This window comes from Tasmannia lanceolata, unplaced genomic scaffold (genome assembly GCF_043159265.1).
Source record: "Tasmannia lanceolata isolate RefF3 unplaced genomic scaffold, GAP_Taslan_0.1 ptg000004l, whole genome shotgun sequence".
NCBI lineage: Eukaryota > Viridiplantae > Streptophyta > Magnoliopsida > Canellales > Winteraceae > Tasmannia > Tasmannia lanceolata.
In genome coordinates, this window is record NW_027518681.1 from 1,572,664 (window position 1) to 1,586,947 (window position 14,284).

At 38.1% G+C, this 14,284-nt stretch overlaps 1 protein-coding gene across 2 annotated transcripts in view; it reads left to right on the forward strand.

The window, feature by feature from the left end:
• Window positions 1–6,335: 6,335 nt before the first annotated feature.
• The window catches only part of LOC143876009 (Low affinity potassium transport system protein), a 41,215-nt gene continuing 33,266 nt past the window's right edge, over window positions 6,336–14,284 (forward strand). For both annotated transcript variants that reach the window (XM_077377612.1, XM_077377611.1), the window contains exons 1-2: window positions 6,336–6,492; window positions 9,077–9,674. In XM_077377612.1, coding sequence (XP_077233727.1) covers window positions 9,124–9,674 — 551 coding nt within the window. In that variant the 5' untranslated portion in view covers window positions 6,336–6,492; window positions 9,077–9,123. The remainder of the gene's footprint in view (window positions 6,493–9,076; window positions 9,675–14,284) is intronic.

Here is a 14,284-nt window from a genome sequence, read left to right on the forward strand (position 1 = left end):
CCTCTGCCCGAATTCCCAAAAGTCGACTCTAGTTGCGCCTGTTAGAAAATTGATGTACAAATCTGTAATTTAGGATTCGAGAATACCTTATAACAAATTAACCTCACAACTTGAAGACAGATATCAATAATACTATTTTCTGCAATAATAATCTGTAAAGAAAAAGAGAAATCGTTAGATCACTTATCGAGTTGAGGCACGAAGAATCTTCGTTGTCCTTAAGGCAAATCTCGCCCCCACTATGACGAATCAACGGTGCAGATGGGCGTTTCGGCGTATGCCTCCAGGATACAACAACTCTCGCTCCAGGGGTGTGCGCTCACGCAGCCCGGATGCCTAAGAACTCGCTTATATTTGCCAAAAGTCTTGAGCAGAAAACCAGAGAAGAGAAAGAGCAGAAGAAGAATCCGTCAAGGATATTTTTCTGTTTTCTCTAAAACCGATTTTATAGAAAGGTAATCGACACGTTAGGGTGAAACGTCGCACTCTTTTAGTGCGTGAGAGACGTTTTCTAAACGGTCACTAAACCACGATTAAGGAATCTCAAACGGTAAAAAAGAGTTAAAACAAAATAAATAAATTCTTGACCGTTAAAAGGAAAAAATAAATAATAGAAAAAGAAACGCGGCCGGCGGCGCGCGTGTGTGGTAAGATCAAAAGCCCACCGGACCCAAGTAGGCGATCCGTGCGCGTAGGATCCCCATGACCTCTTGCTTATTCACAAGGCTAAGAGAGTGAAAGTATATATATGGCCACTCTCATCCTCTCACACTTCCCATCTAGGACTAAAGTTTTCTCATGACTTTAGTCTTTTTGGAGGGAAGCCCAAGTAATTTGAATGAGAAGCCCAAAAGCATACATATAATGACTAAAAACACCCAATTGTAAGTTTGAATTACAAAAAGACTTTTTTCACATAAAAAGTCAACAGCGCCCTACCATTTGCACAACAATTTGACAGGCTTAAGAAATAGATGGTTTGGATTCTTGAGCAAGTGGCCCCATTTACACTTATTGGCCATCAATTATTCAATCTATTAGTGTGCATTCTATCTTCCTATAAAATGTCACATCCTAGTGAACAAGGAATCCCATCCACTTGTTCATAGTTAGCAAAAGTCTGTTTTAAACGACATTTTTTTCAAAAAAAGGCTTTTGATTGGTGTGCCGTTTATTACTTTTACAATGAAAAAGCTCCGTTTTTTTTAGGCAAATATTTTAAACACGTTTAAAACGCGTTTTAACGTTTTAAATATGTTTTTTAGATAACTTTACAATTTCACCCAAAATTTTAAACTCATTTTCGTATGTTTCTGTTTTTACTACGTTTTTTTGAACCAATACCATATTAAACTCAAATTTTTGCCATCCCGTTTTTTTTTTTGCCGAATCACATTTTGATAACTATGATGCACTTGAGAGAGAGAGAGAGAGAGAGAGGGAGACGGGTTTATTCTATGGTTATGATGTCTATTCCATGGTTATTTTTTTGACACCCAGGCCTAGCTCTTTATAGCCGACAACCCCTTTGGAGATCCATCTACTTTTCTCTTTCTCTATTTATGCCATTGCCTAGCACACCTCAATCTCTCCCATTCTTCTTCACCTGCATTTACTTCATAAAAGAATACTAACATCTGTGATCTTTTACAAGCTGAAACTTCCACTGTTTAAGCATTCAATCATTCATCCAACAACCTCTCATTATCTCAACACTCTTTTTAGCTATAGGGAGCCTATCCAAAGCTAACATTTGCAAAAACTGAAGCAACAATAGAAAAAAGAAAGTAAACTTTCTCTATACTTCAATTTTGCTGTAAAGCATACATGTGAAGACATGTTGGAATAGCTTTTAATAAGAGTCATTCATCATCATAGCTTTTAATAAGAGTCATTCATCATCCTATTTACAACTTGAAACTGATCAAGTGTGGTTCCCACCAGCCTATTAAGTAGGCTTTGCTTTCATAATAGGAGGGCCCTTAGTGCAACCGGCCACAGTTGGTTTCTTGAAATGCCCAACATATTCTAACTTTTTAGAGATATGTAGCTTCATGTGATTGTGGTCTTGCCTTTTATTTATTTTAAACTTAAGACAAGAGGGTCCTTAATTAATCTATACAACATGGGATTTGCTGGGGACCATCGCAGAAGGCATTTCACGGACCGGCTGTTGCATGAGAGAGCAGCCACATATGCTCATATTTTGTCTTATTCATTTAATTCATATGAGGTGGAAGCTCTCTCATGTAACAACCGGCCCACGAAATGCCTTCAGAGATGGTCCCTAGCAAATTCCATATTTTTGGGAAATTAATAGATTATGACGAATATTATAGCTTATATTGGCATAATTATAAGGATTATATTAATTATTAACTCTTATATATTCAATAACTTATCCAGGATGTCATGATAACATCATCATGGTCATACCATCATTGTGACATCTCGTTCTCTAACTTGAAATATGACTAGGTTCCAGTGTTCTACGCTCATAACAAACACATTGAGATAGATTATCACATACTATATATCACTTCGTTAAATTTTCCAGCTTTTGATCAAATAGCTGATATCTTTTCTAAAAACCTTTCCTATGGCTATGAAATGTGAAAACTTGGGTGACCTCGAAGGTTATTTCTTTCCCTTTCATGAAATGCATGATTTGATGCCATGGTGACTTTTGTCTCCACGACGTAGATAACATGAAATAGAATTTATAATTTTTTTTCAAAATAAAAATCTTTTTGCTAGAAAAGCAAGAGGAGAGAGAAGAAATTTAAATTGAAAAAGAAAAATAGGTAGTTTTGGGCTACCCTAATAATAAAAGAAAAGAAAAACAATCATTTCATCTTATATAAATTACAAGGGATTTGCTAAGTTCCATCGCAAAAGGCTTTTCGCAGCTGGTCTATAGTAGTTCAGACCAGCCACCTCGTGAATGGAGACAAAAGCTATTGTCTCCATTCACGAGGTGGCTGGTCTGATATGCAACAAACCAGCCGCGAAAAGCCTTTTGCGATGGACGCTAGCAATTCCTAAATTACAAAGTGTGAATGCTAACCTTTTCTTTTAAAAATGCCATAAAGACAGTCGACTGTTAGGATCTTTCCTAACAGCCACATTTTGAGCTCAACATGTGTTTCAAGAACAAGATGGGCTTCGAGTTTGAACAAAAGTCCAGCCCATCATCTTGATTGGTTGATCCTAGCCCTTAATCTAACGGATGGGATACCCATTTTGTAAGGCATCAAGATGACCCATCAAATCAATGGTCTCGATTATACACACAAGTACCCATGTGAGATCCACTATTGATCGCGTCACAAATAATAGCCAAAGAGAGAAAAAAAGACATGCTTGGCCCACTATGATAGTATGATGTGATAAGTGATCCGGACCATTGATTAAGTACAACACTATATTCCAAAGAATTGGTGCCAAATGCCCTTATTTTTTGGGTTTTCTTTAAAAAAAAGTTAACCATTGATCATTGTAGTGTCTTCAATCAATAAGATTCTTAAGTTGATGGTGTCTTTTGGTGGTGACCCATCAAATCAACGGTTATGACCATTCATGTGTGGGGCCTTAGCTGAAGCGGTCCCCAAAAATAATGAGGAAAACACCAAAGAAGGCTGGTTTATTTTCTGAACTTCCAAAGGCGGCGAATTTTCAACTTTACGCCATGACATGGCAAAAGGACATGTGTCAAACCAAATATAGACCATTTTGCGCTTGCAGCCCCCGAGTACAACTCACATCCTACCTTTCCTGGTGATTGCGTGTCTTTTTCTACTTGCATTAAGTATACCTTGACATCCGCGAAAGATTGTATATCATTACATATCAACGTCGACGTTATAGTCGACGTTGTGTAAATACATCAGTAATCTTTGCCGTTGAGGCGGCAATCGACGGGTACAAATTATGGTGCGTCTGGAGTAGGGGTGCAACTCAGGTCGGGTTGAGGCCAACCCGACCCAACCCAACCCGAGGAACCCATTTTTCCAACCCAACCCGATTTCCAACCTGGCTGGGCTCAACCCAACCCGACCCAACCCCGATTTACAATCGGGTCAACCCGACCCAACTCGATTTCCAATTCATGCACATGTTTTTTGTGGGCCCCACTATTTTTTTTGCTCACATTCCTACATAGGCATCCACCATATAAAAACTCTTTGTAACTGAACTGAAGGATAAATTTATGTTGAAATTTAAGCACATTTCTAGCTTCAATAGGAAATGTGTTCAGTTGAAATCAGGTTTTAAGCACATTTAAGCACATATCAGAATTGGAAATCGGGTTTCGGGTCGGGTCGGGTTGCCCGACACCCCAACTCGATTTCCAATTCGGGTTGATTTTTCCCAACCCAACCCAACTCAACCCAAATTCGGGTTGAACCCGACCCGAGTTGCACCCCTAGTATGGAGTTATGATGGGTGCGATTGGAATGTATATCAGGGCGATTTCATTAAAGAAATTCCATTAATTTTTTATGATCTCAAGGCCAACGGCATCTTACTTGAAAAGGGAAAGCCTTAATCCATGCCGTTGAACTAAGAAAATACCGACTCTTACGTCGAATATAACGTCGATGTTGTAATTTAAAAAAGGGCATTGTAAATACAGCTGTAATCGTTGCCGTAAATGTGGAATCGATGAGTAGAAAGTACGGTGCGAGTGGAGTAATGATGGGTGTGACTTGTGTATATTGGTGCGATTGCATTAAAGAAAGCGCGCATTAATTTTTGTTTGATCTCGAGGCCCAAGTACGAAAGGAAAGCCTTAATATATGCCGTTGAATGAATAAACTGTCGACTCTAACGTCGAAGATAACGTCGACGTTAATATGTTATAAATGGCAGTATAAAGACATCAATAATCTTTGCCGTAAAGGCGGAAATCGACGGGTATAAACTAAGATGCGACTGGAAAAAGATGGTTGCGGCCCGAATGTAAGTCGGTGCGAGTGCATTCCTTGAGATCGAGGCCCACCACTTGGAACTTAAGAGAGGGAAGAATGATTTAATCTGGGACGTTGAACGACTTATCTACGGGTAGGGACTAGGATTCCATTTGAATTTAGTGTGGTTCGGATTAAAATATCAAAGGAGTACATATACCATCAATATTCAATCCATGAAAAAGCATTACTTACATAGTTGTTCATATCCAAATCCTACACTGACTGTCCTTCGCGAGTTCACTGACGAAAGAACCATGACAGAGGGGACTCCTCACAGTCTATAAGCCCAAGGATGTTAAAAAAAAATTTCAAATCATTTTCACAAAATTATTGCATTTTAATGCCATTGGATATCCATCCATTACATTTCCATTTCTCCCCTTCTCTGCTACAAGAGGAAGAAAAAAAGAAGGCAACCTAAGAAAAACAGAAGTCAGTATCACTCAGATAATTTCCCGCCAGCTTATATTGTTAACGTCGACTCTAACGTCCACAATAATGTAGACGTTAACGTCGGCGGAATTGATCCGTTACAACTAATTCTTCACAACAGTACTTACCTTTGCCACGAACCTAGTTACCATTTTAAATAATGCTGAGTGATAAATTTCTTTCAATAAATAAGGGATTAAATTGGCCTACTTTAATGATGGTTATAGTTATCAACTCTTGATTAGGAGGTTTCCCATTCATTTAAGGGGAGTTATACACTAATTTTCTTTACGGGGATGTTAATAGCAACTGCATTTATGGTCGTAGAACATGGGTAAAACGTTGAGTCAGTGGGTTTTTCCTGTAAGTATTCTTTACGGGGACGTTAATAGCAACTGCTACAATCGGGTAAAACGTTTAGTCTGTGGATTTGGGAGTGTCTCGATCGTAGCACTGCATTTATGGTCGACACGATATCCATTAAATGCAAGCCGAAAGAAACCTTCTAAATTGGTAGCACTGCATTTATGGTCGACACTATATGCAAGAAACCTTCTAAATAAATAAAATATTACAAATGAGCAGAACGAAAGAATGGTTGAGTTGTACTCGGGGATGCAAGGAAGGGCAAAATCGTCTATATTTGGTTTGACACATGTCCTTTTGCCGCGTCAGGCGTAAAGTTGAAAACTTGCCGCCTTTGGAAGTTCAGAAAATAAAGTGGCCATCTTTGGTATTTTCCTCAAAAATAATCCATATGACAATCCACTTCCCACCATCGCTATCATGCTCCCTTCATCTCTCTCTATCACACATACCCTCACACTTTCTACACACTTTTTTACTAGTAATAAAAGGGCGCTAATTTTTTCGCCCCCACTTTAGGATAATGCACCCCACTGTTAATGTGATTTTGTCGTAAAAAAGCGTCAAGTCTCCTAAAACAGAGACACATTCTAAACTTTTAAACTCTCTCTTTCTCTCTGAGAAGACTGGAAATGCTGAAGAGGGCGATTCCTCGGGATATTCAGACTACAAAATCGCCTCGGAATTAATTTTCTCAGATCTGAAACTATTCTTGTTCCGGGTACTATTTTTTCTCCATTTTTTTCCCATTCTTTTTCTTTTTCTTTGGTCTTTTCATTTCTGAAATCCAAATTTCTAAACAAGATAGTGTTTTTGAATCTTTTAAAAGGAAAGGTAAAGAAACTGATGATTGATTTTTGTGGAAAAGATTCGATAATCGATTCTAAAGAAACCCTTTTCGGGTTTGGTACTAAAATGTGCTTTGTTTTTCAAAGAGTTCTTGTTTTTGCGCCCTTTTTTCTCCTATTCTAGTTGCCTACTTTCTTTCTCATTTGGAGAGATTTGGGTTTCTTTCTTTTAGGTATTGGCAAATGGGTTTCTTAGTTTTAGCTTGTTTGGGTACAATTCAGGGAAAAAAAAAACTTATGGGGTTTAGGGTTTGAAGACAGGCAAAATGGGGTTTAGGGTTTGAAGACAGGCAAAATGGGGTTTAGGGATTTTGGTTTGGAGATTTTTGGGATGGAAGGTGATGATTGTTATCACTGTTGATAATTAAGTGAATTATGTTTTTATTTGTTTTCTATTTTCACTTATGGGATTTAGGGTTTTATTTGTTCTTACCACACCATGGAAAGAAAAAGGTGTATTGGAGACATCAGTTAGTGTTGTCAAGCGTGAATCGGATGATCCTAACCATCCGATCGGTGGCGTGAAGTCTTTTCTGACACCAATTGTTTGATCATCCATATGTTCTATAGACCATAATATGATGCAAATCAGTTTCACAAGCTCATTCCTCTGTTTTCTTGTTGCTTTTGATTTTTTTTGGGGGGTGAGAGTTTGTTCAACTACTATTTTGTATCAACTATCAACACAATCTGTTGGTTTGAAATTCTTGAGCATGTTTTGTTAGTTTTCTGGAAGCCTTGTTTTATAATGTTTTGGTTTTGCCTAATCTATACTAGTAATTGTCTTTTAAAATAACCTTTTGCTTCCTTTTAACTTTGTATATATCTCTCTCTCTCTCTCTTTTTTTTGAAAGGACGAACCCCTCTGATCATTAATTTTTTTTGAATGGTTCTTTAACTTTGTACCTCTTTAACTATTCCTTTTTGATAACTTTGTATTTATCTCTTTAACTATCTTGTAATGGATGTGTATCATAGGGTATTGGCCAGTATAAATATTTTCAGCATGTTTTCTGTAAAAATAAAATAAAATTCTTGATGTGACTCCTTTCTGGGTCTGATCTTTGAAATTTTGTATTTCTATTGAAGCTATTGATCTTTTAAATTTTTAATAGTTTTTCTTCAGACCTATGATTTCAGTTCCATGACTCCTACTATCACTTAGAGAAAGTATTATGCTATTCCATGAACTTTAATAATTAGGATCTATTATATTCTATTAGTTTAATAATTGATGTCTATTTTATGAAAATTACTTTTCTAAATCAAATCCCCTTATGTAGCCTTAGCTGTCAAATTCGTTCCGATGGCTGTTTCATTTCCCCCTTGGATTGGAACTTTTTGGTATTCCATTTTAGAAAAGATGGTCGTAGGTCTAAAATAGTGGAGGAGAAGAAAGTTTTGAGAGAGCACAAAAAATGACCAAATTGTCTTCAGTTAGGGGCTTTGGGAATGAAAAAATGCAACCAACGAGGGGTTTTGATGAGGGGTGAAGTACTTGAAAGTCCCTTTATTTCCCTTGAAAAATCTTATCAATGGGAAAATATTGAACAATAAATATAAAATGTTGTGAAAGTAACTCTAAATACTTTTTAAGCCTGTTCCAGACATACAATGTATTTCTGGTGGAATTTCATGAACACCCTGTTCTGGTTGGACTTTGCTGAACTATGACAGGAACACTTTATTGAGATTTCTGTTTCAGATTCAGTTCCAGAACGGAATTTTTTTGGAGATTCTGTTTGGAACAGAAACTAATTGAGTGCTAAGCAAGTAACTAAAAGGATATACTTCTCACTAAAAGGCACCCAAGACAAACTTTTTACCGATAATATTCCTTACATTTTTTTTTTTCTTTATATCCCTTTCATTTACACTATACATTCATGAGACATAATCCCCTGTTCCTTTTCCTCCCACTTAAAAGTCACAAGCAATCTCTTCCAAACAAGTAGCAAACTTCTCTCCCACTCCTATCGCTTCTCAGTGTGATGCTTTCCACTATTTTCTCCCAAGTGAAAGGTTTGAAGCTTTGTCTCCATCTAAAACATTTTGTTGTAGATAGCTTCCTCTATTTGTAGCAAGATCCGGAAGCTCTCTCTCTCTCTCTCTCTCTCTCTCTCTCCATCCATGAACATGAAGCTTGAAATCCCTTGATTCATATCATGTGGTTTGGTTGAAATTGACATTTTAAAATAATTTAGGGTATTTCAGTTTATAAAGTAATGTTGAGGGTATTATGGCAGTTCCCTCCTTTTTAATGTCTATTCTCTTTAAAACAGACATGGCATTTATTTATTAGATACTTATTTTTTATGTGTGTTATTCTTTGTATGAATCTGGACTAATTCCTAAAGCTGTGACTATGATAGAATCCCCTCCCATAAACAGCATTGCTGAATTATTTTCAACTTTATTTTCCTAGATTGAAGGAAAAACTGGTTTTGCATTTTCCAGGTAGAGTGAGAAAGGGGATCCTTTTTGTGCCCAGATGAGCAGAACTGATGTTATTGGCAGTGGAAGGAGGAGGATTCTTCTCCTCTTCGGCTTCTGGGTATAGTAAAGGCCTCACTGTTCTTCTCCTGGGGCGGAGAAAGGAAGAAAGACCCATGAGAGTTTCACCGTGGAACCAGTACCAGTTGGTGGAACAAGAAGCCAACCCTGAATTCCAGCTGGATTCCAAGAAGAACCTGCTTTCCCGCGGGTGCGCCTCTTTTATCTGCTTTAGCCGCGCATCCGCGGGAATTGAGGGCTCATCTCCTCCGAAAGTGGGTCCTGTCCACCAGCCTGATGTCCCTCAAGATCCCACTTTTGCATCTGAAAAAGGCCAATTTTGTATCAATGATGTCGGGGATGATACGAATGGAAGGAAGGTATGTCTCAAGAGTAGCTTGAAGAAGTCTTCACATGGTTCTGTAGTAGTTGGTGGGGCTGATAATGTACATGGGATTTCGGATGAAAAGGGGAGTGATTCCTCCTGCTGTACCAAAAGGAGGATACAATGGACTGATCAATGTGGGAAGGAGCTCATCGAGATTAGGGAATTCGAAGTCAGGTATGCTTGAATCTTAATTTAGAATATGCGGAGTAAAATTATTCACTTTTTCATATGTTCGGGTGTATTTCTTTGCATGTGTCAATAGATAGTTTGTAATATTTTTATGATTGGTTGAGCTCTGCATTCCTTTATGTTCATCCTTGGTTTTTTGAAACTGAACATTTATTTGGTCATACCATTTTTATTATAATTCATCTTATATTAGGTCTAATAATCTCGATTAAGTTTTTTGATTCCCTACTTTTCTTGAACTTGTTTGCGTTATAAAACTACAATATTTAATTTTGCTTTTTGCTCCAAATTGGAAGTTGGATGTCAAATAATCTTTTGGCTGCCAAATTGTTTTGAGATTCTCAGTTGCCATTAACTATTGTTCTAGGAAGCTTAAGTAATTTTATTGTCATTGTTCTTCTAAGAACCTACTATTCATATATTCCTTTTCGGCCTGTGTGTATCTTCATCTTGCTTCTCATAACTCATAAGGGTATTTTCTATGCGAAATCATGTTTCTTCCTAGGATGAATGCTTCCTCATTCATCCTAAATGGATTTTCATGTTTTATATTGGGATGATTGTAGTAACTTTTCTTTTTCTATTAGTTTTTATACATTTAGATTGATCTGGCCTTATTCTTACTTGTTTCCAAATGTATTATAATAATCTATGAAGACCGCATGTGGAGGCCCAGGAATTTGGATTGATGTCTTCACTGAGTATTTATCTAAGTCTTGCTATGTTTGTGGCCTATTAGTGACTTGAGTATTACTGGATGAGTCGATGTGCATTCCCTTGTATGAAGAGAACATCTTCTTACCTTTGGCATTGAAACTATGTTACTAATTATTTAGTTATGCTAATTAGACACAGATGTGTTCTCAATATGTGTAAATGTGACATGGGTATGAGCTAACGTATCTTTTAGCTGCTGGATCCAGTTCCTTTGATTTTTTTGTAGTTTAATATTTAGTGAATTTCCATGTATTTAATGTAGGCAGAATGCGTCTATAATTCCAAATTATTCTGGAATAAATAACTTCTACTAAATACAACTAAGGACTACCAAGTACACCCAAATAACTTCTATTAACCATATTTTTCCAAATCAGTGATATTTATACTACAAAAAAATAAAGAGAAAATCACGCCCAAGTGGAAGGCCCCTCTGGTGGGTTGGTTCAAGCTAAATTTTGACGGAAGCTCTATTGGCAATCCGGGTCGGGCCGGTATTGGAGGTTTGTTTCGAGATGCTAACGGTGTTGTATTGATGTCCTTGTGCTCGGTGGGATTTTCTGATGCTAATGAAGCCAAAGCGAAGGCCCTTTTGTTTGCACTAAGTTGATATGTGAAACACCGCTAATGCCTTCTCATCATTGAAGGCGACTCGTTGAATGTGTTAGCTTGGGCTTCCAACAAGTGTAGGGGACGGTGGAATCTTTAAAATATCACTGCTGAGATCCGGGATTTGGTTTTTCTCATTTGTCCTAAAATCCAACATATGATAAGATACGCCAATGAGAAAGCTGTTCGCTTAGCTAAGGATAGGGTGAACCTGCCTTCGGGTGATGCGTTTCAAAATATCCCTCTCGAAGGTGTCTGATAGCCTCATGGCGGCGCCTTGGATACCCTTGTTTTGGTCTTTCTAATTTACTGCATTCAAGGATCTGTTTTTACATTAATCACTGTATCTTTGCCTGATGCTGTTGCATGACCTGCATTTCTCTGTGGGCACAGCTTGTTCCCTTCAGATTGTGGTCTGATCGTTTGAAATTTTAATCCCTTCATCCATTATTAGTTGGTGTATTTAGAATTTTGCTTGCTTCTTGTTTACCATCATTAGAATCCTTCGATCATGTTTTTCCGGAACTTATTTCTCAGTAGAGTCACTAGAAATCCTAGATTGATTGTTTTTTTAGAAAAAATCTTAGATTGATAGACTCAATTCCTTTTTATTCGAATTAGTATTATATTAAATAAAAAGGTGATACAAGGTACAAAACAGAAAAAGCTACAAGATTGGCATCTCATGCCACACCATCAAATCTGCGCAAGAAACTCCTAAATTTGCAAGATCACCAGCCTATGCATTCCCTTCGTGATGTATTGTTCGCAACAAATTTCACATGCATGAAAAAGAGAATCACACTCATAAAATATATTGGGATCAAATTTCCCTCCTGCGAGAAGAGGTTTTATTAATATTGGTAGGGATCGTACACTTCTGGCTTTATTGGCCGTTAATTACATTTCTCGAAGAATGAAAATATCTCTGATTATCCATTAAGAGGTTTCCTATCTAAATACAATTTTTAGTTAATTATCCTCCAGAAAGGTCTGATTTTTGTTAACAGGTCTTTTTGGATGAATTTTTTTTGTCTTGGGGACTTCATCTTCTCAAACTTTCTTCATTTTCCTTTGGGCAGGCATTACCTTCATCGTCTTTCTCCTCCAAGAGAAATGCCTTCTCCCTTTATGGAGTCTTTGAGAAGAGATCTTAAAGGGACCTTTAGAGAGTCTCTAGAAAGAGATTCTAAAGGGATTTTCTTCTTTCTCCCGAAGGAGAAATGTCTTCTTTTTGCGGTCCCTCCTAGAGTTGCTGCATTTGTGTGGACCGTGGTATCTGGTTGTATTAACACTTGTGAAAGATTGAAAAGAAGGGGAATCCAGATGGCGAGTTGGTGCGTCTTATTCAATAAGGCGGAGGAATGCATCGATCATCTATTTATTTGGTGCCCGTATGCTTATAGATTGTGGATGGCCATCATGAGATCGTTCGGATGCTGTTGGGTGTTCCAAGGAAGCATATGCGATATAGTGCTGAATTGGCGTGGTAGTCTTAATGGTTGTCCGGGTCAATCTTTATGGAAGGCAATCCCTATAGCTGTATTGTGGCACTTATGGAGGGAGAGGAACAACCAAATCTTCCTAAACAAAAGTAGGGGATTCTATCATATCGCGTTAGAAGTAAAACTTTCACTGATTGCTTGGATAAAGGCTAAGGGTGGACTTCCCTATCCGGTTAGCATCATCCTTAGAAACTGGAATCAGGTGATGTCGGAAAAAAAAGTAATTCTTGTATCAAACCTATGTGGTCCCCTCCTTGCGGATGGCTAAAGCTTAATTTCGAAGGTAGTTTGTTAGGCAATCCGGGATTGGCGGGCTTTGGCGGGATAATCAGAGACCCGGATGGTAGAACCATAATGACGTATACGAGTTCGGCGGGGATTTGCGACGCAAATGAAGCTGAAGCGAAGGGCCTCCTATTTGGATTAAAGTGGTTTGCAATGAACAATCTTGGGCTGTTGATGATCGATGGCGATTTTAGCAATGTCATCGCATGGGCACAAGGGAGATGTGGCGGTCCATGGCGTCTATATCAGATTATAGACGAAATCAGAGATTTGATTCGGGTTTTAAAACCGCTGCTTAACCACAAGCACCGATCTGCAAACTCAAATGCAGATGCTTTGGCTAAGGCGGGAGTTTTCTTAACGGAGCCAAGGGTAGTATACCCTTCTGCGGATGAGAATGCGATGTAATTCAGTATGATTTTAGGGCCATTTGGTGCCCATGCACTCTGTACTGTTTCAACTTGTGGGACATCTTGTCCCCTGATTTCAAATAAAATTCGTTACCTTTAAAAAAAAAGAAAAAGAAATGTCTTCGTTTTGGGGAAACTGCCGTCTTTATCTTTTGGGGGGGAAACGCTGTCTTTATCATCTTTCTCCCAGAAGAGAAAATGCCTTCTCCCTTTAGGCAGTCTCTGGGAAGAGACCCTAAAGAGACCTTTAGACAGTCTCTGGGAAGAGACCCTAAAGAGACCTTTAGAAAGTCACTGGAAGAGACACTAAAGGAATTTTCTTCATCATTCTCATGAAAGAGAAATGTCTTCTTTCTTTTGGGGAAACTACCGTCTTTATCTTTTGGGGGAAACCACCGTCCTTATCATCTTTCCCTTTTTAGAAAGTCCTTGGAAGAGACTCTAAAGGGAGTCTTTATCATCTTTCTCCCTTTACAAAGTCCCTAGAAGGGACTTTAAATGGAGTCTTTACCATCTTACTCCCTTTAGAAAGTCCCTGGAAGAGACTCTAAAGGGATTTTTTTCATCCTTCTCATGAAAGAGAAATATCTTTCTTTTATCTTTTGGGGAAATTGTCTTTATCTTTTGGGGAAAACCACCGTCTTTATCACATTTCTCCACCGTTTTTATCACATTTCTCCTCGAAGAGAAAGGTCTTCTCCCTTTAGGAAGTCTCTGGAGGAAACTCTAAAGGGATTTTCTTCATCCTTCTCATGAACAGTCCGAAGAAAATCTGCGAAAAAAAGTGTTAGCCCAAGGGTTCCCATGGGTTAATCATTCACCTTACCTTCTTGTTTTGATGCTAGCAAACTAAATTGATTAGCATTTATGGACTGATGTGTTGCTTTGAGATGTTGTGTTGTATACATGAATTTCATGTCATAATTGCCATTACACAACTCTTCACAACACATGGCTTGTGGATCAAGAGACAAAGGAACAAAGAGTTTGCACCTACATTTGAGTCATCACCATTTGGAGATGATCAAGTCAAAGAGCTCAACATGAAGATCCCACAAGTTCCCCAGCA